General features: G+C 36.8%; 1 protein-coding gene across 1 annotated transcript in view; it reads right to left on the bottom strand.

Annotated features, from left to right (window-relative positions):
- Positions 1–26,823, bottom strand: part of Wdr35 (WD repeat domain 35) — a 61,591-nt gene that overhangs the window by 14,087 nt on the left and 20,681 nt on the right. Inside the window, exons 11-17 of the mRNA XM_005400340.2 lie at positions 24,678–24,738; positions 18,079–18,223; positions 11,436–11,505; positions 8,563–8,616; positions 6,844–6,953; positions 6,230–6,440; positions 2,833–2,913 (exon numbers count right to left, since the gene is read on the bottom strand). Coding sequence (XP_005400397.1) covers positions 2,833–2,913; positions 6,230–6,440; positions 6,844–6,953; positions 8,563–8,616; positions 11,436–11,505; positions 18,079–18,223; positions 24,678–24,738 — 732 coding nt within the window. The remainder of the gene's footprint in view (positions 1–2,832; positions 2,914–6,229; positions 6,441–6,843; positions 6,954–8,562; positions 8,617–11,435; positions 11,506–18,078; positions 18,224–24,677; positions 24,739–26,823) is intronic.

Raw genomic sequence — 26,823 nt, forward strand, 5'->3', positions numbered from 1 at the left:
CACAGTCCAGCTAAACATTTCCTGAGCCACTAAGACCCCAGAGAGAAGCATAACAGATTCTTTTCTTTAGTAACGTGATAAGTCAGGCAGATAACAAACCATCACAGAGAAGTCAGTTTCTGTCACAGCTTAACTCTCCACTCACTCTGACCCCTTCTCAATAAACTGAACCCTGTGGGTGCATCAAGAATCCCAGACTACAGTTAACCAATGTAAATGTGTATTTCCTAAAACACTTATCAAGTCAGTACCATTAGTTACAGCAGCAAGGCCATAGGCATTTTCAAACACTCAGCAACCATTAGCCGTTCTTTAAAAATACTCCTGATGATGAAATCCAGCCAACTAGAAGAAGAATCAAATTAAAGACACATACATAGGGAAAATGCAGTAAAAAGACTGATAATAGCTTTGAATCCACTTCATGTAAGACTAAACAACTAAGGGCAAGGTATAGCTGGGTGGTAGAACACTTGCCTAGCATCTATGTGGTCCTGGGCTCAATCCCAGCAATATTTTTTTTAAAATACTAACAAACTGAAAATTAAGAGTTAGAAAACAATATTAAAATGAGGCCAGGCATGGTGGCACACACCTGTAACCTCAGCACGTGGGAGGCTGAGGCAAGAGGATTGCTGCAACTTCAGGGCCAGCCTGACCTACAAAGTGAGTTCAAGGCCAGCCTGAACTGCATAGTGAAACCCTGCCTCAAAAAGACAAAAAATAAGAACTAAAATTAAAATGTCTTAAATCTTGACAATGTAAAAATAATGATATGGTTAGCCAAAAAAAGCAGGAGGGAGAAAATATAAGAATGATATCTTGTAGAGTAAAAAGCAAATACTACTAAAAGTTAAAATGTATTTCAAAGTGATAACACTTAGTTTTTCAAACTTTTGTCCTTAAACGAGGAAAATGGCATTGTGGTGAAAAAATTGTCTAGAAGTCAGTCTTTAGAGAAGTGCTTTCCACTGTAAATTGATGTTTAGACTATTTAATTAAAATTAAACATGCTGAGGATATAGTTCAGCAGCACAAGCACCTGCCTGGCAAGTGTAAGGTCCTGAGTTCCATTCCGGTACCAAAAAGAAAAAAAAAAAAATTAAACTTAACATTAAAAATAGATTGTACAAAGATGACAATTTGATAAAGTTACTTTTATTCATCTGATCTACAAATCTGTCTTTCATATACAGTTTGCTATATGAATGATTTTCTGAGGTTTATCTAAAGCTAATGACTAAAATACCTACATGGTGAGATTTTTGGGTGTTTTTATTTTCACTTTGTTTTCAGCACTTTTCTGTATGCCTGAAGCCTATATAACTATTTACTACCTTTTAGAAGCAATAAAGTCATTATTCATTTTGAAATATCAATGTAACAAACATTTTGTGAGAATCACCAGTATAGCAGGCCCTCCTGGATACTGGAGACCCAAGCAGCTCACTCTGACAAAGCATTAACACCCAAAGCCAGCTGTGACCTTGCGGCCACCTTCATTAAATTCAACCCACCTATGGCTTTGTTTTTAAAAGTACATTTAAGGGTTCACAACCTAAATCCTTTCAGAAAGGGGACATGACAAATGAAGGCTTACTTTCCTGGATGTGTGAGGAAAAGGGGACACCCTTTGACATTACTGTACATGAGAGAACAGGCCACAAGACGAGCTCCTTGCTGGGCATGGTGGCACACACCTGTAACCCCAACACATGGGAGGCTGAGGCAGGAGGATCACCACAAGTTTGAAGTCAACCTGGGCTACAGAGTGAATTCAAGACTAACCTGAGCTAGAGAGGAAGACCCTATCTCAAAAAAAAAAAAAAACACAAAAAGAAAACTGAAAAAAAGACAAGCTCCACTGTCTTACAACTTAGATGCCTAAAGCAAGGACAAGATTTTCCTCTTCACTCTTTAAAGTGCTCTCCATACAGAGAAGAGCCAAGCAACCATCAGACAGCGCATATCACCCCAGGGCAGCCCACGTGCTTCAGTGGGCGAAAGAGCCCCTCTATGGGCACATACGCCAAGGTGCCCAGCACTCCTGCAGCAGCTGCGCATTCAGGTTTAACTGCAGTGTTGGCAGCAGTTTGGGGTTGCACTGTGGGCACCCGGTCTCTACATGGTCCGCCCTCATTGCCCGAGGATACCACAGACACAGGCTCCATCCTGGTGTTGGACTGCTGATAGCATAAGTTAAATCTTCTCCATTCAGGACAGGGTGAAAAGAAGGCCTGGTGCTCCTTCCTTCAGGGCCAGCCAGAGCTTCAAACCACAGAGGCCCTACCCACAGGAACCACAGCACAAGTCACAGCAAGAATGGACCCAAGAGCTGTCCAACCTCTGGGTGCACAAACCAACTGGAACACTACACTGCCTGGTCCCCAGATCAAGTCCAGTCAAGCTGACTACAGAAATATAACTGTTTTTTAAGAATTACCATTATGACTTGTAGCTAGATGTCTCCTAAAGCCTCATGCACTCATAGGGGGGCTTTCTGAAGCTAGCTCTACCTAGGATGTGTGAATACAGATTAAGGGTGTGTGATAACTAAATTAGTCCACTGACTGGTCCGTCATCACTTGTTGCTGCTGTTTCTGTTGCTGCTGCTTGTCTTCTGATGCCTCTTGTCTGCTGTGCAATGCCCCCTGCCCTGCCATGGACTGTTTCTTCTCTGCAACGCCCCTCTGCCATGCCACCCTGCCTTGGAGCCAGCCCACCATGGACTGAAACCTCTACAAGGTAGGAGCTAAAATAAACCTTTCTTCCTTTAACTTGTGGGTGTCAGGTATTTTGTCTCAGCAGCGAGGAAGTAACTAAGATAATTACCTTTAATATCTCATCCAAAAGAACAGATTTAATTTCTAAATCCTCAAAGTTACAAATATATCCAGAGGTCTGAATGGGTTCCTTAAAAACAAAAACAAGTGTTATATTTCATCTCTCAAAATGTCTCCTGCTTTAAGAAATCCTGGTTTTAAATTTTATATCAAAATTTTCATATTAAAAACTAGACAGAATGACATTGGTACCACACACATATTACCTAAAAAATGGTCAACATTTTGTTAAATATGCTTCATTTAATTTTGTGGCTAATGGGTTATAAATTATATATATCATGACATTTCAACCCCTAAAATCTTCAGGCCATTTATCTAAAAGCTACGAACATTCTCTTACATGACGACATTATAACCTTGATTCTTAGTAAAGCTGATAAGCATTATAGTTGTATCTAAGTAGGTCTAACACAGAAAGTGCATACCAAATTGAAAAGTCTGTTCTTGGTAACATGAGCCAAAGAGTGTCACTGACAGATTCCCTACATTAGATTTTATTTGCCTATATGTAAAGACATGAGTCTATTATATATGTCTGTTACTTTAGTACTGAGTCATATGCTAATAGGTGCATCTAACAGGTTTTCAAAAGTTTGTTTTCTACTAAAAACCATAAGTTGTTGGTTAAAATACTCAAAGTATAAGACCACTGGATAAGATCCTTCAGGTTGTATTGTATAAAACAGAATAATATGCTTTTATGAGCAAAAAATACACATAAAGAATCAGAACACACCAGTTAAAAAGAAGACACATGTAATGAAGCATTTCTTATACACTACGGAAGTATTTTGTGTACTTCATTTTGATACCATATGTAAATAAAATATATTTGTATAAACGTTAACCAATAGAAAAATATTTTATTTTTGGCTAGATAATGTAACAAAGCAAGGCAGTGAAAAGATAATCTGTGGATAGAAAACACAGAAAGGGAGAAAAGTAAAGGTGGAAACAAAGATCAAAATCTAAGAGTTTCCAAAATAATCTATGATTATTGGCATATAGGTAAATATGGTAAATATGCACAAATATTTGCATAACTCACATTTTAAAAATTCAACTTCTGCTTCAATTATTTTAACCAATTTTCCCAAAATTCTAAGATATTTAATTGAATATGAAGTTTCAGACCACTGGTCTACAAGGCAGGGTACACTCACCTCAGTACTATACAAGATATTTATTTTTATCAAGAAACTGTCTAAAGCTGTACTACTATACACTATTCTAAGATTCACTGGTACCTTCACTAAGCAGCTTGAAAACCATTCTGAAAACTGTATGAACTCAAGGCAATACTGATAATGCAACTACAAGCAAACCTCACACAGAACAGACTCCCTGCTCACGCCTAACAAATCCGAATCAGCCACACTGTGGTGTGAAAATGACAATCTCATCTAGTATGAGACAAAATACATTATTATTAACTGTCAAACAGTAGCTCATTCCATGAACGCAGATGACTAGGTCCTAAAAGAATCTGTAGTTTTATAGATCCAGTAGCTTCTGTTTTGAAGCAGGTATTCTTACAGTAACAACTAGAGGAATGGTTAGCACAGTAGCTGAACAAGCAGGGACCACAGCAGGCCAGTCTCCATGGGTGAAAAGAACAGAACATGGTTTATAAAGAAATCTAGACAGTAGGGAGGTTGTAAAAAAAAAAATCTATCAAGCTATAACTCTAACAGAATTTAAACTATATGCCAATCAGAAAACAAACTCCAATAAAGAAAATAACATGTTTTAAAAATAAGGACTGTTCTGTTAGAACAATGTAAGAAACACTTTCCACCAAGCAAGACTGTAGTTGGTGCTGCGCACACTCACGAGACCCCAGCCATCACCCACATTTGCTTCGTGGGGCACACAGCTCGCACAGGGTGAGTGGGGCGAGGATGGAGAGGGGATACTAATATTCAAACTAGATTCTGCTCCCACGCTAAGGTTATCCTATGGGTGCCTTCCAACTTCCTCACTTATTTTGTGGCAAGGGTCAAATTTCCCTGGGCACCCTGAAGGAAGCCCATGTTTGCAGGTCAAATGCAGCAACATGAATGTCTTTCTTTGAACCATTTCTCAAGGTCTAAAAATTGCAGAGATCCTATGAGTCTTTAAAGTTTTAACAGCTTTTGAGCAGTTTACATCAGGCTATTTGCCAACCCAAAATTCCTAAGTAGGGCTCAAGTGAGAAAATGTAAAAATAATTTGGACATTAAAGTGACAAGCAGTTTACCGTTAAACAATTACTATAGAACATTTTTTGGCAGCTTAGGAACTTAAGCATGCCACTTCTCCCCAAGGAGGTTCCAGGTTCAAACAAATAAAAATTAGACATAAACCTATTATTTGCACTAGTGGAGTACAACAGAAAATTCCAAACTGAAAATCCCAATTATTAATTAGAACATAGTTCAAAAGATTTATCTTCTTGATTAGATTGCTACTCAAATTATTGTGTATTTTGTAAACACAAGAGCTAACAGTTGGTCTAGAATAGATAAATGGAATAACAAAAAAAATCCAGAGCATAAAAATTAACTAATGTGAACCAAAAGTAAAAAATAAAAATGAGCCGGGCATAGTAGTGCATGTTTATAATCCCAGTACTCAGGAGGCTGAGGCAGGAGGATCACTATGAGTTTGAGGCCAGCTTGGGCTAAAAAGTGAGTTTAAGGCCTGCTTGAATTGCATAGTGAAACCTTGTCTCAAAAAAAGACAAAAATAGGGCTGGGGTATAGCTCAACTGTCAGTGCAAGGTCCTGAGTTTAACCCCCAGTACCAAAAAACAAAACAAAACCAAACAAGACAAAATAAAAATAAATAAATAAAAATGTAACCTTATGAGAAAGAGGCTTCCTGATACCTGAGAGAGAAGACTAATCACAGTCCATACTAGCCCATTTTAAGAATGTCTGAATGAAGAAAGAACATGGATTAGTAAGTCGTATGATAGATGTATGTGTAAGACAAGCCAAGTACCAAATAAAGTAGGCACAGGCAGGGGCAAATGAAAGGAAAAGGCAATTTCAAAACCACAGCTTTCGTTAGATTCCCTTAAGAAATTTTGGTAAATAAGATTACTGATTTTCTTTTGTTTTCTTGGAACTTTGATAAGAAAAGAAAAAAAAGACTACCTAGTGACCATGACTCCATACTTCAAAAAGAACAGAGAGTACCTTTGAGGGAAAGCAAAGAATACTTAAAAGATGAGTATTATTCCCACTTGAGACCAAATATTTTAAAACTCCATAGAAATGTTTCCATTTCCTTTCACAAATTTATGCAGCCAATCTCTTAAAGAAGCAAAGGGGATACATCCAGGTTTTGCTACTTGGCTCAGTCTTTGTGAATATTTACTGCTCATTTCCTGTTTTTACCTCAGGATCCAAGTTTCTGAAAACATACATTCTTGTCTTCTCCATCATTGCGAAGAGATCAGGGTTGTCCTTGGCCCACCTCATATCCCAGACATCCTTCCGCTCCAGGTTTAACAGCTGCCCAGTTACTTGCTGTCCTGTACTGTCTGTTATCCGAGCATCCAAGTCAAAGAAAGTCAGAACTCCTGAGATGTCTATGATGGCAAGACGGCTAGAAATGATGCAATCAGGGAAGGGAGAATTGTAAAATTATTATCAGTGTCATGAGTATAATTATCTATCACCATTCTTCAATATTGGTTTATTATAAACTTGGAATATGGTAGAAACAACTTTAAATTTTTAAATAAATTTAACAGAAAATATAGCCTATTCCTCATTTTGCTGCCTCATGAGGAAAACATATCCAAAGAGATTAAATCAACTACTATGAAAATATAAAAGTCTTAATACTTTCATACGCCTAGTAGAGAAAGACCAAACACAGTATAGTAAAACCACACTGAGCTTTACGACAAGTTCATAAAAATACATCTACCTTCACAATTATTACACGAATCCAAACCTCTCAATCAATAACTCTACCACCCCATGAGAAGAGCTTTCAGGCTTACCTAGAGTTGCAATTCAAGGATAACTGGTAGGCTCGACAACTAAAAGAATACTTTTGGATCAATCCAACATTAGGAAGACTGTATCTCTGAATGGTGCCAGACTCACGACCCTATGAAAATTACATTTGATTACTAAAGCATATTTACCATAATATTATCAAACTACAACTACAGGTCTCACAGTATATCCACACATTTGTTTTAAAACCAAAGTGATGCTGTCCTAGCAAGTTCCCAGCTCTCATAGTAAATTATGTTACCTTTTTAAAGCACTTGAAGTAACTATAATTTTCATGTAGTACTGAAGAAAAAAAGACAGAATCCTAGCTCTTTAGTAATACACATATTCTTACAAGGAAAAAATATATATATATATATGGTTGTTTACAGTTGTCTAGTTTAATATTGGAGGTATGTTAAAAGCTAAAATACAAAGCACTTGTTGAATTAAATTTCAAGTGAAAAATCAACAGAAGACCATGGTATGAAACAGCTGTAACTTTCCCTATGATGAAAGTGTATGTATATCAAAAGTATACCATTAAAATTAATTTTTAAAAAATGAAATAACTATAACTAAAAGGCTAAATGTTTATCCTGTACTCAGCAATCTGACACTAGCTTCTGGGAAGCGAAAAGATGATCGGGGAGCAGTGACACCTTGTGTATTAGTTTAAATACGTTTGAAAACTAAAACAATACACATTCCTATGCAACTCTAGGCAAACAACAAGGCTGGCAGGTCAGCAACAAGTACAACAGACAGGAAAGAGCTGCAGTGTCGAAGCCCCCCGACCCGTGCCTGGCAATGGGCGTGCCTCCTGTCTTCTAACAGGCCAGCGCAGGGTTCTCAGGGGGCCTTTCAGAAAGGTGGAAATGCTAAAGAGTGCACTGCTCTGAAGAGTTTTCCTCCTATAAAATCGGCCAATAGTGAGAGAATATAACTGGAACTGTGGAAATATGTAGTATGAGGCCTCTGTTTACATAATTCAAATGCAGTGCCACCAACATTACTGTATTAAAGTAAACATATATTTCTAAAATTATCATTTTCAAATTCCAGAGCTCAGGAAAACACACTATACCATTGATTCTTTTTTTTTCTTTTTGAGATAGGGTCTTGCTATACAGTTCAGGCAGGCCTTGAGCTCACTTTGTAGCCCCGGCTGGTCTCAAACTCACAACAGTCCTCCTGCCTCAGCCTCCCAAGTGCTAGGATTACAGGCATGCACCACCATGCCTGGCTTACACCGTTGATTCTATTTGACAGACTCAACAGAAATTTGCCAAGGTCTTCCTTATTTTATGGTTAGTAAACATATCACCTCTTCATTCTAAGTCTTATGAAAGTAGCTGAGCCAAAGCAATTTTTCAATACAAAATATCAGGAAAAAATCATTCTAGGTCCTCCTGCCACCATGCAATCTGTCCTACACCCTTTAACGCTATCGAGGGTTGTTTCAACTTAGTGTCAAACACTAAATGTGTTTACTTTATCTTCTTATCTGGCCACGGTTTTACTGCTTTTATCAACAGCTACGTTCTGCAAATGGTGAAGAATTTGTAAGGCAAGGTTTAAAATTTTCTCAATTTTTATATTAGATTTAGTAAAACTTGGGGTGGTTACAAGATGATAATCAAACTCAAAACTCACTGCTTTACCCTAGATTTTATAATTCAAACAATTATTATTCCAAAAATAAGTTTTTTACAACTTACCACAATCAATGTCTTATCAGATGCAGTTATTGCACAAATTGGATCTCTTGTGCCCTAAAATACATGAGAGGAGAAGTCAAGAATATATTTATTAACAGAAACTTAATTAATGAGCACTTACTACATGCCAGGCACAGAACTAAGTATTAGAGATACTCAGAAAAAATATTTACCCTTGGGTGTTACTCAGAAGTATACTAGGGAAGACACCTAATGAAAAGAATATTATTTAAGAAATAAAAGCAGTACGAACAGGAGTTAGGAGAACACAGCATGAGGCACTGAACTCACACAGAAACAGACAGAACTCTAAGAGCTTAGTTCTGAAAGATGAACCAAGGGCAGAAGGACCGGTGCATGCTGAGAAGAGTGAAATCTGAGGCTCTGCCACCACCTGATGGTTCCCTAAGGCATCGTGCTTGGTTTCTGACGATTCTATTCCTTAAACTGCCTCAAAGTGACAAAACTAAGCAGCCAGAGAACAGATTTGTGGTTGTCCGGGGATAGGGCTGGTGCTGGCAAGCAGGTGAGAAAATGAAGTGGCATGCAGAAAGTTCCTGTATGATGGTAACATTACATAAAACTATGCACACACTAGTAAATGCGAACAGTAGACGCTGAATAAGGAATAAGGCTGTCATTTACCCAAAAAACATTAATGTAAATTCTGGTTTTCATATAATACTACATTTATATAAGATGTCACCACTGAGGGAAGCTGAGTAAAGAGACTATTTTTATAACTTCTGATGAATTTATAATTATTTCAAAATAAAATGTTTTTAAAATCAAAAGTATCAGGAAACTAAGTGATTTTATTTAGTACAGCTGCTACCTGAGGAATGTACAGGGGAAGACATGTGGGCAGAGAGAAGAGAGGCTGTGGGTGTCTGTACTCTGAGAAACTACAAGAATGTTATGGAGGTTAATACTTATAAGGGGACGGGACCATCTGTGACATGATAACATTTTATAAAGAACGCACTGGCTGGCAGTGTGAAAATTGGGCTGGCATTGTAGCAGTGGGGAAGATCAAGTAAATGGACTGTGCCGTGCCATTCAATATCACATCCACTCTTCACAGGGCACTATGGAAATATAATTTTCAAGTAATTAAGGTAAAATAAAATTGAAAATACAGTTCCTCAGCGCTCAGTGACCACACGTGGCTAGTGGCTATTGCACCAAACATCAGAGATATGAAATATTTCCATTGTCACAAAAAGTTCTGTTGAGTTCTGGATGGGAAGTCACTGCAGTGACGTAGGTAGCAATTGATGGTACTGAACTGATGTAGAGATGGGATGGTAGGCCAATCTTGAGACATGTAGAAGACAGAACCAGCAGGACTTAGTGATTCACTATTTTTGAACAGATACAATCATAATATATATGGAAGCAAAATGAGTTCAGTATCTGAGAGGTTATATTTGGGATGCTTTGGAGCCATCTATTCTCTTGCTATCCAGACAGCAAGAAATATATCACTCTGAAATTAGAAAACCTCACCATTGGAAAGACAGGCATCAGAGTCACCAGCACACAGTTAAAGGAGTAGAGTTCAATAAGAGCATTAGGCAAATGGCCTAGGACTGGACCTGAGACCATCACAATCAGAGATGTGGAGATGCACCCTGGACTAGGAAGACGAAGACAGAAAGCCCAACTAGGTAGAGCCAGGCAGAAAAGTACAGTTAAAAATATTGATGTCATATATAGAGCAAATAATATAAAGAAAAATTCCTACCAGATATGGCAAGTCAAGGGAATTGGAAACCAGAATGCAATGTAGTAAAAACGGAATGAATGGTGAGGGGAAGAAGATGAATACAGAATGTTCTTTCAGGAGGCTTAGCTCTGAAGGGATAAAGGCAGTTGACAGAAGAATATATGCAGTTAACAATGGAGACTTCAGCTATCATTTTTAAGATGGAGCAGATTTTATGTGAGGATAGAGGAAAAAGTTGATGATGAATCATATTTAAATTTCTTAAACATTTGCTAATGGGAGAAAAGGCTTCTTACTCCACTGTCTGACACAACAAAGACATGCATGAACTCCTACTGAGCAAATGGACAGACAGGAGATGACCATAGGGACTCCTGCATATTCTAGCAGAGAGCTCACTAGATCTTCAATGAAAAGATGTAAACCTGAGTCCTTGCCTTGCTACTTAATGAACTGTTTTAGAACCTGAAGTTCATTAGTGAACTAGCCTCTGTTTTCTGATCAGTGAGGTAGAAAGGAGACACCGGGCTGACTTGTGGGGATTATGAGTATCAGATAAGAAACTGGATATGAAAGAGCTTTATCAAAAACAGGTACTATTTTAAACACTGTGAGAAAAAGCATCCCAAAAGCTTACTAAAATACTAGCAGTTACGTTTGCTTTTTTATTTGCTTCAGAGAATAAATGAAGCAAATAAATGAAGTTTTAAAGTACACAGGCACAATCTGACATACACACACAAAGGGTTCAAGACACTGTAGTTGCATGTTATCTATAAAAATAAGAATATTCATTAATATGCCAGAGACGGCACACCAACCTATAGCCAGTGGATCTGTTGAGTAGCCAACAAATAGATAACTACTCAGAGGGAAGAGACAGGAAAGGGAGGAGGAACTAGGTCCCCAATATTTTTAGGTAACAAGTTTTCTAAGTAGTATCCTACTGATTACTTATCACCTTTATTTAGTTTGAGATTTTCTAAGATTTAAAAATGAGTATTTTTCAGAATAGAAAAAAATTTAAAGAATTGCTAAACTAGTATCCTATTCACAAGAAATAAATTCTTTTTCAGGTCTCAAAATAAAATTATTTTCAAATGTACAGATATTAACATTTTCTGGCAAAAACAAAATTACCTACTTGAATGGCTTTACTATAATCAGGCACCCCATCCACTGATCCAGAAGGAATATCATCAACATGGTAGATTCTGTTAAAAAAAAAAAAAAAAAAGGAGAATTTTGAAAAACTTTTAAGAAAGAGTTATACTACTTCATAATCTCTAAAACAATTAGACGGTTGAGTAACTCCAATGAATACTGTCATTTAATAAAAAATACTGATTATTTTTAAAACAGCAAAAGATTTATGCAATCTGAAAAGAAACCAAAGTATAATACTGATTATTTTAAAGAGTTCCTAATATAGCTGAATCTCATAAAGGTAGAAACAAGTGTTTACTAATAATGCAACTGACCTGTTTGTGAAAGCTGTGCCCCAATCAATCTGAACACTAAATTACATATTCCCAGTGAACTTCATTAGCTGAGAGAGATGGTTTAACTTATTCTACTAGTAAGGAGTCCCTTTTACATGGATTTTCTCTGTTGGTTCTCCATGATTTCCCTTATACCAACATGTTTAATAAAAGTAAAACTTGTATGGTTTTGGAAAGCTGTAGTGGATGCAAGTAGGGAAGACTTCACTACCCCTCCCGCACTGGGAGGCTGCAGCCTCTCCGTGCCATTTATTATAACGCCTACACTCATGGTAGCACAGAGGCTGCAGGTGACTGTGCGCACGCTCACTGGGTGGTGGTGGACGGAGGTGGAGACTTTTCTCCAGTCCCCAACATGGTCAGGTGCTCTGCAGTGTCTGCCAAATTATGAAAAAGAATGAAATTTTTTGAAGAACTTAATATTCTTGATTACACAGTAACTTTGAAGCCTTGGGGAAATTAACTTCTCTCAGCCTCAGCTTTTTCCTCTATAAAATAAGGATAACAATCCCCCTCCTTTAGCATTTTTGAGAAGCAAATAAAATGAAGTTTTAAAGCACCTAAGCACAGTGTGACACATACAAGGAGTTCAGGATGCTGTAGCTGTAAAATAATCATGGGACAATCCTGCCATTTTCTACATTTAAATACGATGAATTTTATAATTGTTAATTTGAAATTGTAATTACACTTTCATCAATGTAATAGAGCAAACACTAAATAAGTCTAACAGAAATGTATGTAAATACAAAAACATGCAATACATCTAACTTTAGCATTTTTGAGAAGCACATCTCTGTATTTTAATACACTTCTATGGAACAGGTCCAGTCCTACTTAGTCACCACAAAAGTCAAAGATGAGAATAGGAGGCCCCCAGGAAATGAAGTGGTCTGCCACTTTGCTCGTGGCCAAGACACAATGCCTGACAACCAAAACTTAAAGCAAGAGAAGTTTATTCTGGTCAGTTCCAGGACAGCATTGATGAGGGGCTCAGAGGAAAAGCTGCTTACCTACTGGCAGTCAGGAAGCAGACGGGGGGAAGAGCAAGGAAGAAGATAAACCTTTCCAGTTCACCCACACACACCCCATCAGATCCTGCCTCCTAACAGCAAGTCAGATATAAGGATCCCCAATCCAATCACCTTCAATGAGTGCACAAGGCTTTGTGGTAGGGGCATCTAGATAAGAGAACATGTGGTACATCTCATAAAACAAGAAAGGCCTCTTCAAAGTCAGATAAACTTGGCTTTACACACCATCTCTACTTAGCAGCTGAAGACCTTTGTCAAACAATGAAAGTTATGTGCCTCACTTTTGTCTTTGTAAAATGGCAATCATAGTAGTACTGATGGGACTTACCAAGGTGCTAATACCCAAGGAGAACCTGCTCCAAGTTACTGACACATCCCAGGTAGAAAGACAAGGAACTGTTATCTTCTGGATTTAAACAAAAGCCAGAATCCCTTAGAGGGAAACACTTGCTCTGCAGAGAGACTAGATTCATTTGCCCTACCTGTGCCCTAAGAACCACCTTTTCCCTGAAGACTTTGGGCCTCTACTGAGGATTGCTACACAGCAAGCCCAGCAGCAGCAGGACCACCATGTGCTACTGCTCTCACACTGGCCTAAGATTCTTTCCAATTACTCTTCCAGAACCACTGAAAAAACTGGGCATGACTTTTCCAACAGTCATTTTCTGCTTCAAAGTGAATTCACATATGAGTGAGTCTTAAGAGAAGGGAAAGGAAGCGGGGGAACAAAAGGGAAGGTTGCATTAAGCCAAAAAAAGAAACAACCTGTATGTCCCAACTGATGAATGGTAGTGTAAGGGAAGAAGATGATTTGAAAAAGCAAGCTGAATTTCTGTCCTGACTCAAACCATTAGGCCTATGCCCTCATCTAAACTCATTAGGTTAAAACATCCCAATGCTTCACCTAAAGATCTGGGTAACAACCAAACAAAAACAAACACAAGGTACTGATGGAGACCACTACAAAGCAGCCCTAAGCAGGATTTAAATTCACCAACTGGCTTTTTTATGTTTATCTGTTAATCTGTCCAAAGCCTAGGCCGCTTGTCTGGAAGTGGGCAACAGACTCATAGTAAGTGAACTTCTATGAGTCATTAATCCCTACTAAAGCCTATAATGGTGAATTACATCGGAAAGCCTCAAAGGACAAGATAAGATCACAGCCAAAGACACCTGGACCTGATCTCAACTTGATAAAGACCATAACCTCAAGCATCTCACTCCTAGGTGGATTAACTTAATCCTTATCAAGGATTAATTTAATACCTTACTTGGAGAAGTCCTTGAGTGATTCTACCCTTCTTAAGTACTCCCCTCCCTTCTTCTGGTAACCAAATAAATATGGGCCACCCAGAAAGTCTTGGTCTTAGCCCTGAGAGAATCTAGAACTATGTGAGGGCTTTGATCCTCCTGGAGCCCTGAGATCATCCCAGCTGCCTGTTTTTATTTAGTCTTTACCTTCTCATTTGGGAGATTGCAGACCTGATCAGCCCACAATAACTAAGGGATATTACTAACCCGATAACTGGTGCCCAAACAGGGACAGATAGTCCTTGGACTGGAAATTTTCAGCCTGAACAAGTAAGTCTACCTAGAGTAGAAAGTGTGGGAGATGGAGCAGGCCTTCACAGGATGAAAACTTCACCAGGGATGCCTGGAGAAATGAGAGATGAGAAGCATTCCACAAAAAATAGGGTTAAATCTTTCCACTGTGAACAAGCCATTTTTATCCAGGAGTAAAATGGGCCAAAAATTTTCAACTGAAGAGTAAAGATACATAAAGCTGCCCCAAAGTTTGCTTAAATGCTCTGGCACTCATATGCCAAAAAAAAGACCTAAGAAAAATGTTATTATAAGAGGTAACCAAATATAATTCATCTTTTCCTTGGGCAGGCACTGTAGATATTGACAATTGGGAAAGAGTTGGAAAAAAATCTTAAAAAGGTATACAGAACAGGAAAAGTCATTTCCCCTGAGACATTCTCAACTTGAACCTTGTTCGTTCAGTTTTAAGTCCTTTGCAGAGCTTATAGTCAACAGCCCCTGACTCAGATGCAGAGGAAACAAAAGAGCTCCCAGCAGAGACACCTAGGCAGGAGCAGAACCCTATCAAAAGAACATTCCATATAGTTCTATCTAGAAACTTAGAGATTTTAAAGGAACAAGCAGCTGCAAAAGGAGAAATTTTTGGCACCCCCACTTGCTTCCCAGTTGGAACTCAGTGAAATGATCATAATGAGATTGTTTCTCACTTCCCTTTTGAAATTCAGATGCTAAAAAATCTTAAAGAAAGGGTTGTTTATAATGGGAGTATTGGACTTATGTTCCTAACCCACCATTACTTAGACCCATTACTTAGGCAGATTCTCCACCTAAGATTTATCATGAACCAGACACGACTGGCCCAAAATTAGATAAAAGGTTTTATTTTTTTCAAATTCTTCTTATAAGAGATCTCTGCTAATTCACCTGTTTAAAAAAAAATCTGACTAGTCTTTTTATAATTATAAACTTAAAAAATTATAAAAATTATTATGATTGAATTTGGACAAAAATATATTTGAATGCACTCTGATTTTATAAGCAAATTGTCTTGCATGTGTGTCTTTGTTTGTCTCTCTGTCCAATCTGTAAACAGCTGTTTTATTTGAGCTGAATAAATTTTTCTTTTTTGTATTTTTTTGCATTTTTGAAACATTTGCCTATAATTTAATTTGGCTTATAGATAAATGTCATCTAAAATAAAGGATATGTTTCCACCAAGGTTGCCAGCTGGTCAAAATGATGTCAAAATTGCTTTTATAAATGTTATGCATATTGTTGTTTATGTATTATGACTTGAGAGTCTTTTGTTCAAATTTAATATGTTAAGTATTAAGATTGTGTTTTCATGGGTTATCAAAAATTTATTAAGATAATTAAACAAAAGTCCCTTAGGGTGAGAAGAAACTATTGGACAGGACTCCAACTGATGAATAAGAAAGCAGCTGCCTGGAAACATTCTTCTAGTCCTTGTTCATTAATGGTAAGCCCCAATAATTTTCATAGCCTTATGCGAGACACCCCAATAAATACTGTTCAAAATATATTATTGTGATATATTTACATTGGTCATCATCAAAAAGTTAAGTTTTCAAAAAAGAAGACAATAAGGTTTTCAGATTAAAAGATGTTCTTAGTACAAAACTAAATCAAGAAACAAAATAATGACAATTTGTTATTGCTAATTTCATGGTGTATTAAATGCATTCATGCCTTCCAAATGTATATTATTCTAAAGTATAAAACTGGAATTGTTTATAGTGATAGACATCTGCCATTCTCTTGTGCCCCAGATACATGTAATAAGAGGTTCATGTCAAGTCAACACAAGGTCTTCAGTCAAATGATAATTTTTAGTAAAAACCTATGTGATGTGTATGCTATGTACATGCCACTACATTTAGGGATACTTAGATACTGAACAGCTCAGACAATATTACAAACTTGTTCAGTGACATCTTATTAAAGGTGAACAAATTAGGTAAAAGCTTCTTATGTATTAGGTAGGGATGATTGACTAAAAAGGTTATTCTATTTCAAGATGGAGATTTAAATGTGTTTCAAAAAATGTCATCATATCTGTTATGCTGCACTACTATGTATGGCTGCTGATCTCAAATTTTCTCCGTAAAACCACATAACTGTTATCTGTTAACATTTTATAGGGATTTAACTACTAGAACATCCTTGGTTGCTAAAGAAAAAAACAACAGTTTTCTGGCTATACTTTACATTCCAAGGCGCTCCTACTACAATGTAATGTCATTAACCTTCTCTTCTGGCTGTTCAACAGCTGAAGTTTGGACACCAAAAATTAGAAAGATAGGTAGGCTAAGTGGATAGCCAATATTTTAGCCCTAGCCCTCTGAGGTCAGTGAGGACCCAGGACATAAGAGAACCTTTGCTTCAATATTCTATGCCTAAAGAAAGTCACCAGGAAAGAAAAATCTCTCAAACTTTCAGAGAAAGCAACTTGGTCAAGCAATGGTCATGACTCATCCGGAGGGTTGACACAACAGCAGAACTGAGAGGCACTGTACATGGTACCAAGGTAAATCCTGAGGAGATTTGGCTGACCTTGATAGATAGCAAGAAGTTAATTTTAATTAACAGAGGTCTCACTTTAACTTGGTCTTGAACAACTAGCAGGAAAGTACAACCACAAGATGTATAAAACACCGCCACAGTAATACTAATTTCTCCAAAAAATTGGTTATTCTCACCTAGATACTACCAAACTCCAAGTAACCATACAGATGAAACCAACAATAAATATGCTAGATTCCTTCTACCAGGATCCATCAAATCTACCTCATAAAGAAAATTCATAACTTGTCATACATCATCATTACGGATGCCATCCTGGAACATGTGGCCATAGAAAGATGAGATCTTCAAACCAGTGGGGAAGTCTGCTGCCAACAGACCCATCATGGATTCTATAATGGACTGATTATATTAACATGTTTGCACCTTTTACTTCTGTTCTTAGTCTGCTCCAGGGAATGCCAAACCTGACAATGCTAGCCATGTTTCCACTGCTGCAATTACAAAAACAAAAAGGAGAAGGTATCACCAACACAAACAAAATAACTTACAAAGCACAGTGTATACACCTGCACCTGAGATTTCCTACTGAAGCCCTTCTTGCCTAACCCTCACCTTTCCGTGTGGCAGAGTCATCCTGACTTTCACATACCAGAAGTCATTCCAACCCCAGACTCCCTGGAATCCAGGCAAAGGGAAAGAACCCAAATTCCTAAGTCACCCCACCTAAAGGCTCCTTCTCTACCTGTGTCTGAGCACCTGCTTCTCCTCTGGTAACCAAAATCAGAATCACCCTGCCCTCCTGGAAAGACCCATAGCCCACAGAAATGAAGCTTTAGTTAAGACATTTAGACCTCAACTGAGTAAGGGTATTTCAGTGTAACATAATAACCCTAATATGCTAGAGTGGGGGAGTGAGGACAGCACTTTCTTACAAAACACCTGTATTTCCAGCCTGTAAGGACTTTCTTTTATTAGACTATGCTGTCTTCTATTTGATAAATTTAAACAGATTGATTTAAAACATATTCAAATTAATGGAAAGATATTTTTGCTGATCAAGGCAACTTACCTTTCTCAAGCATAACAATTACAGTTAACTATGTCTGATTTAAATTTGATATGATTAAGCTACTAGAGGAAGATATTTCAGAAAAGATACCGTTCTCTCCCTTCTTTCCGAGATCGCGTGATCTGATTGATTTCCAATGCTGTCAGCTTCTTTGCCACACGATATTGCCAGATATAAAATGCTTCCTTTGAAGCTGCTATCACATGGGTTTTGGTCATTGTAACAAAGAGTGGTACTATTAAAAACAATATAAAGAAAATTAAGTTATGGTTATGAAGAATCACAGAATATGTTCCAAAGCACTTCAGTAATCACTGAGCCCAACCCCTCATTTTACAAAGATGCAGAATACCTACTGTCTCAAAATACCCATATACAGCCTCTCCAATCAGAAAGTAATCAAAAGTTTGTAGGACTATAAAAATATTAACTCAAAATGGTTCAAAGGTCTAAATGCAAGAGCTAAAACTGTAACACTTAAAAGAAATCTTAGGAATCCACCTTTGTGACTTTGAGTTTGGGAATGGTTGGTGCCTTATCCAGATGGGAAGGGGATCTAGCAATGGAGGAAGAGGGTAGAAAGAAGAAGCAGGGGAAATAAAAAGGATTGTAATGTGATATAACCCATACCAACACTCCCCATAATGAATGTATTCCTAGGTATTGCAAATATATACTACATAAAAATTTTAATAGCCCAATTAACAAGTGGGCAAGGAATCTGGGTACAATTCTCCAACTAAGATTTTTTGAAGGCCATTACCCAGATGAAAAGACAATCAACATCATTAAACATCAGAGACGAAAACCATAATGAGATATTCCTTGACAACCACAAAAATGGCTAGAGACAAAAGTCAGATAATTACGAGTGTTGACAAGGGTGTGGAGAAATGGTAGAAATGTAAAAATCCACTGAGACAATTTGACAGTACCTCAAAATGTCACATAGTTACATAATTACATATATATATTATATATGCCCTAGAAACTTCATTCCTATATATTCAAGAGAAATTAAAGTATATGTCCACACAAAAACTCACAAAGACACATTCATTAAAGTATTACAATAGCCAAAAAGCAGAAACAACCCATATGCTCTAAACTGATACATGGTTTGCCTCTCCACCCCACTACCAATTATGACTTGATTCAGGATTTATCCCTTCCCGGAAAAGCAAATATATATATATTAGTGACACTACTAATTTCTCTTAGTTCATTGAAAGGTTTGTGCCAATATCGTTTGGACAATTAAATGCCTATATCTTGTACTCTGAATAACTAATTTAAAGATAACAATACACAATATATTGACCATTGTTACTCTCCTATTATCTTGTTTTGAAATATTTTTTCTCTTTAAAATAAAATTTTTTTAAAAAGGATTTATCCCTTCCCTTCATTTCATGTTCTATATTCCACTGCAACTTAGAAAAATATTTTCCCAAGTTCCTTCCTGATTTAGGAATTTAGTCTATGCAAATTTTTTCATCTATTCCATTTCTTAGAGAATATTTAATTGAGCTAACACTCTGTACCCTTTAATGAAATAGTCTCATCAAATCCAATTAAGAACTAATTGTGCCCACAATCACAAAACAGAAACAATATAAAACTAACTACATGCAAGAAATATATAAAAGCTAAATTACTCTTCTATAAAAGGTCGTTTTAGTCCCCATTTTCTAAATTTAATTAGAACAGCGTAAAACTTAATTTTTCTACTTACAAATACTACACAAAGCAATAATTAATATGACCAGAATAAAGTACGATGTTAACAAGAATAACCATTTAGAGAGCTCTTGCTACTGTCCGGCGGTAAGAGAAATTGAAGAATTGAAGTGCAGTCTGATGGTACGATGTTAACTGAATAGGTTAACAACTCTAGAATTCAAATTAAATCATCTTATATACTAGATAACCCAGTATAATTGAGTCATACTTACTTTTTTTATTACAGTTGTCAAGACTTTCTATTCATATGTGTACTAGTAATGACCTCTAGAGGGCGTTGAAGCCTTTCCTGGAGAGAGCAAAAGCCAGGCATGGGGAACGTCAGCCAAGCTCCTAGAGGGCGCTCATACCCAGCTTAGACTCCACTTTCCCTGATCTTGACTTTACAAAACCTTGAAACATTTACTACACAGTTAGCAAGTTCCACCATGAATATTCTGATGTTGGTTACAATCATGCTCTTAACTAGATATGAAGTCTTTGAACATTTATTGCTTTCTAATTAAATACAGTTTTTCTTAAGCATATATAAAAGCATCTTTCCAACCAGTGTTTAACTGCAATTATAAATTGCATTCATTTCTTTTTGATGCAACCTTAATAGTCACAAGAGTTTATCATTAGCCTGATTAATTCAAAGTTAAAATGTTAGTGGCTCAAGGTAAGAGACTTCTGGATTTAAATTACAGGTACTTGCTAACTGTGACATCAGATAAATGAATTGTTCTCTCTTGTTATGGCTTGTGTCTCGATGTCCCCCCTAAGCCTCATATGGTCATAGGTGGGGCTTTTCAGAGGCGGTTGGGTCTAGGGTGTGTGATGCTGGGATCTAGGGTGTATGATGACTAAACTAGTCTACTGATTGGTCTGGCACAGTTCTAGGCGTGGATAATGGGAAGGCCCACCCTGAGTGTGAGTGCTACCTGCCCTGAGGGTGTTAGCCTGGACAGAATATGAGACAGAAAGAGGGCTGCTGCCCTCTCTTGCACTTGCAGGTTCTGCTGCCTCCTGCTTCCTGTCTTCCACACCATGCGCTGTGTTTTTCTTCTCTGTGATGCCCTCGGCCACACCACCCTGGTTTGGAGCCAGCCAACTAGCTGAGACCTCTACAAACTGTGAGCTACAATAAATCTTTCCTCCTTTCACTTTAGGTGCCAGGTGTTTTACTTCAGCAATGAGAAAAGAAACCAAGCCATTTCTGAGCTTGATTACTTATTGTGTAAGTTGAAGATAATGATAATGCCAAACCTATAGAGTCATTTGAGGTTTACAGGAGAAAATAAATATAAAGCACAGCACAGTCCCAGGCAGCTAGCTCTTAATAACTGAAAAAGTCAATATTGACTGATTTTTTGAAGTATATGCCATGCATTCTTCTAAACTAGTACAGTACTTAAATTAACTTACACCCACCCTGTAAGGCAGGCATTACTGTATCACCTCCATGTGGCAGAGGAAGAGACTGAGCCATTAAATGACTGAAGAGCTGCACACAAACCCAGGTCCCCTGGCTCAGCAGTGCTCCGGACCTGGCCACATGCTGCCCCTCAGGAAGGATTTGGAAGGACATGTATTAGCTTGGTTGTTCTTACTGTTTCTACTTTTTAATTATAATCTATGCAAGTTTTGTAACGTAATCCCTATGAAAATTCTCCAGCCAATACAAAAAGCAAAAACAAAATCTGAAATACATGTTCTTTCAAATCAATATAGTAGTAAATCCAGTAAATTTACATGGGTACATAAGGCCATCAATATAAATTTGACAGATCTTTAGTAAAAGATTCATTCCACCAGACCAATCTTCTAGCAAAAAGAAGACCAAATCTTAAGAAAACTTTTTAAGAAAGGAACATCACCTGGATAAAGGCACCTCATAGCCTCTCAACTATTCAATACCCAAAAAGAAAGAATTTGAAATATCTACAAAGAGTACTGGTCAAAATTTTTTTTTAATAATTATGCTTCCATTAATTGGACTTTGAGACATATTAAGTAGTACTTACCAGCTAACTCTGGATGTAAAATAGTTTAAAACAACTTAGGAATTCACATATAAATAAAACCTGCTTGTAACATTTTAATGCTGAGGCCTGAAATAAATGCCTACATCTGCAATGTTCCCCCTCTTCAAAACTTAAACATTTCTCAACCCTTTAAAAAGAACTGGTAAACTGAAATTGCACTGAAACGTTCTCACTAAATTGTCTTCCTCTGGAACACAGGTGCGTGTGGCAGAGACCGGCACAAGAAAGCGACCTGTGTGCTGGCCCCACTGCTGGGGCCCAAGCTGCCTGGCCCTTCTGACAACTTTTCCCGCTTCATCCTCTGGCAACACTGTCTTCCCTCCTTAACACTGCTGAAGGAACACTTAGCCCTCAAGGCACAGACCAAATGCAAGTTTTCTAACTACACATTCCCATGAGCACCTCAGCACCTCGCACAATCCACGCACGCAGCAAGGGAGCACTAAGCCATTGTTGACTATATCAGACTGATTATTTGTTTGGACATTCTGTAAGAAATGCCATAATTTCTTATGATTTCCAATGACCCCTACACTATCTCAAACATACATACTCATTAAAGGTTGGCTAAATAAATAATCGCTTTTTTTAAGCGCTGAGGCCTTCCACACTCTAGGCTGGTGGTGGTGAACCTATGGCACGCATGCCTCAGTGGGCACGCAGAGCTCCCTCTGTTGGCATTTGAGCCACATCACCCCAGCATGGCCCCAGCAGCCAAGCATTCAGGTTTAACTGCAGTGTTGGCACTTTGCAATCAATAAGTGGATTTGGAGTTGCAGTTTGGACAGTCATCTCTAAAAGGTTTGCCATCACTCCTCTAGGCTCTACTACTGAGCAACATCCACTTCCCATCCCTACATTATTACTTTCTATTTTACACGGGACAGAAAAAAAATATTTTCCACAAATTCAATAAATGTTTATTATGGGCCAATCACAGTACTGGGTATTGGGGATATAGAAATTAGTAACTAGACACAGTCTTTTAAAAGTTCAAAGTCTAAAAGGGAAGATCAAAATAAAATCAGTAATTACAGTCCATGGCTAGAAGTACTTTGGGTAGAGGAACACCAAAGGTATCCTGAGGGCTCCATGGAAGAGCAGCAAAAGAGGGCATCACAAATCTTACACAGAGACCGCAAGAGACCCCACCAGCCACACTCTACACGGATGTGCAAAGTTCTTTTGAAGACTTCAACACAGATTGTTAGGAGGAAGAGCAGATGGCAAAACAAAAATAATACATTCTAGAATAGCACCAGCCACACATGTTTTTCATTACTGCTGTTTTAGTCTCTAGTCCTCATGAAAATCTGGCACAGAAACTTTAAAAAGAAACAGGATATGTATGAAACAAAAATGCTGAGTCTTTGGCTATGTTTGCGGCAGGTCAATGAAAGAACTATTTGTTCAATTTTCAGCCAGCAAAACTGCAAAAAAAGCTCTGAGACTCAAAAACACAAATAAACATGCCCTCAAGTATTTGCCATTTTATGAAGAAGAAGGGTTTACATTTAGCTTTATTTAAAAACTGGTCTACCTGTGATAAAAATTATTTTGAAGCTAACTCTATCATATGTTTCTGTATTAAAACTTTTAATATTAACAGAAAAAGATCTAGATTGACAGAATTTACCCCTTAAAGACTGTTAGCTTCTAATAAATGAAAGATATTCATATGAGAAGGTCCTAAAATAATTTTTAGGACCTAAGCCTTCTAAAATAATTTTTAGGACCTAAGCCTTCTAAAATAATTTTTAGGACCTAAACCTTCTAAAATAATTTTTAGGACCTAAGCCTTCTAATGAGGAACAGTAACATGTATGTACATATGTATGTATAAAAATCTAAACATAGATATTCAACAATGAACATAAAGCAATACATCAAAATGACCAAGCTAACAAGACACTAAAACTAAACATGGAGTATAAAATCTTTGAAGCCATAAATATTTCTCACATTTATTTGAATCAGCCCAAGAGCTTATCAGCAAAATGCAAACATTTAGAAGGTAACATTAACATTATTTAAGACTAAATGTTCAATCTGAAAAAAAAAAATGACTAGTTCTCAGGATCATAAAGTTCAATGGGTTTTTAAGTTTTAGATCAAGCAGTTTTCATCATACCATATACAAAAAGTGCCATACACTTTAACAGAAAATCATCACGTTTGGAAGTTATAGTGAATGGCAACAGAACATTTGTTAATGATTCCTAACAAACTTCTCAGAACAAGATCTGGAGTTTTTGTAATGGGTGACTTTCACAGCTACTGGACAGAGGGAAAGGTAAACCTAAACCAACCAATGTCCTCTGAAAAGGAAAAGCAGGGAATTTTTTAAAGCCATCCCTATTAATAGAATAGTTTTATTTAAAAAAAAAAAAAACCTAAAAAGGGTAAACTCCCTTTTACAAGCAACTAAAGCAGTTTTATAGAAGAAAGGTATTTACAAGCAGTTTATTAATAATGCAAGTGGTTTAACAGCAAAATTCTTTCTATAATACTGTTTATTACTTACTAATCATTACATTACATACCAATTCCCATACAATTGTATTTTCCATTTAAAGCAAATGATGGCAATGACAGTTATGAAATTATTATGGATTTCAGATATGCAACTTTATAATTTATAATATTATAAATATATATTATAATTTATAATAAATTTATAATAAATAAATTTATACTTTATTAGTCTGTCTTAATCAGAATGCTTCTGAGAGTGAAATGGTGCGTTAATAATTCTACCATGAGAACAGGTATAAACTGGTACTAGATCTGACAACCAGGAAATAGAGTCAATCTCATCTTAGAGAAATACCACTCTAATTGATACTACTGTTAGGTTTTTTAACTAGTGTTGCAAATGAAACCTGATTGGGTAGGAAAAAAATATTAGCATTTCCTTACCAATATCAATGTACTTGGGATCCAAGGGTGTGCCAATTGAGTTACAAAGAACCAGCACAAACTGTGGACAAACAAAGCAAAAAGGATATCAGAACTCTTGCTTATGACCAATAAAGGAAATGCACTCAATAGATAATTGTGCTTATTTTTTTCAAGTATCACTAACTGATAAAAATTTTAGGTATAAGTAGTTATAAAAATTTTAGGTATAAAGAATAGCAAACAAAAAGAAAAATAATCCACAGCTTTAACTATTTTTTAGAAAACATAATTTAAAATTCAACCGAGGAAGATTTCTCAGAAGAGTGGAACACTGTGATTTTGAAGAGGATATTTAAGAAACACAAATATACTGGCTACTTTTCAGCAGTTATGTTTCTAATGCTCCAGATCAAATATAACATCAATAATCAGCTACAGAAGAGCTAACTCAATGTGTTACCGTTGCACCAAATGTCTCCATCTCATTGTCCTCCTTTGAAGCAATATATAAATGACATGAGAAATTCAGAAAAATTCAGTTAATTAAAAAAGATATAATTTAAAAAGATACAATCCAATATAGTAAAAATAACATATATAAACAATTATCAGTAACTAATACTGTATTAGGAAAATGATCAAGCACAATACATACTTTATATCATATGCTTCTGAAGTGATCATTTCATTTTTCTTACTTATTCACTTTTTCTGTATCTTGTGCTAACAATACCATTCTACTTAAGATACTTTCTGACCTGAATGCTTTCAAACAAAGCAATTTTCTATATGCTATTTACATATATTTTTTCAGCATCTCAATTAAAATTGGTTTAATTTCATAACTAAATGATAAATATAAATATATACTACAGACATGTTATCCTTCCACTATTTAAAATAAGCTTACTTGCTGCCAAATATACCATAAATAATTATAAGCTACTTCTTATTTCGATTAGTTTTTCACGTTTATAGTTTCAAGACTCAAATAATTCTACAAGACTCCTTACTAAGACTGGTGATCCCCCTGGCTTCCCATGTACTACTCCCTTTAACATATCCTTTGCTACTTCCTTCCACGAATTCAAGTAACATGTTTACAGTGCTACTCTTAATTTGCTGTGTTTCAATCTGTTGTACTGTCTTTGCCTTCCCACTAAGGAAGACAAGTGTTTAGCTTTTTTCCATCCCCTTTTCCATTCTACCTCAAAACAGCCCACTTCCATCCCTCTATCTTTTCACTTTTCACAACATTTTATCAGACCAGAACTTAGGGATGAATGTTTATTATATTTCAATGAAAAGAAATTTATTTTGAAAGCCTCCATGATGATATCATTTTGATGATGTAAATGCTACTCATAGCTAAACCACCAAATATAATGTATTCTCCTTTCAAGTATATTTTGCTTTCCCTGGTGCAACTGGTAACTGTAATAGTTGGCAATTGTCTAATTTTTCCCTTTGCTTAGTTTTCTATGTACTTATTACCAATCATTCCCCATATATGCCTGTCTTTTCTCAGGGATTCAAACACAGTAGGTATTTCAGTAACTGCAGCCCCTAGAATTTCTTCTGGAGCCTTCTGTCCTCCTCTCCTCAGACTCCTGGGCATGTGCACAGCAGAAGGCGGGTACCACTCTTCCCATGGGGACCACAGCTCCTGCTTCTGCCTCTTTTTCTGTTCATCTCTGTGGACTTTGTCCTGAAGTAACTCTCTAAGATAGGGAAGCCTAGAAGGTAACTTTTTGCTGTGCACATCTAAAAAAAAGTCTATATTCTAATGTTATATTTAAGTTTACATTAAAAAATAAAAAGCTGGAGATATAGCTCAGTAGCCCAGGGTTCAATCCACCACTACCACCAAATCATTTTTCCTCAGAATTTTGAAGGCAATTCTCCAAAGTACTGCTGTTGACAAATTTCATGCCATTATGATTCCTCATCTTAAGAAACCTATTTTTCCACTCTGAAAGCTGATGGCATGTTAAGCATTCTGAAATTTCACAATGACATCTTGATATGGAAACATTCTCATTCATGGAGCTAGACACTTCCAATGTACAATCTTAAAAGAAACTTTCTTGGATTTTTTTCATATTTACTTCCCTCCATTTTGCCTCTTTACTCTTTATAAAACTATTATTCAAATGCTGAATCT

The sequence above is a fragment of the Chinchilla lanigera genome, unplaced genomic scaffold (genome assembly GCF_000276665.1).
Source record: "Chinchilla lanigera isolate Chin_1 unplaced genomic scaffold, ChiLan1.0 scaffold00068, whole genome shotgun sequence".
NCBI classification, from domain to species: Eukaryota; Metazoa; Chordata; class Mammalia; order Rodentia; family Chinchillidae; genus Chinchilla; species Chinchilla lanigera.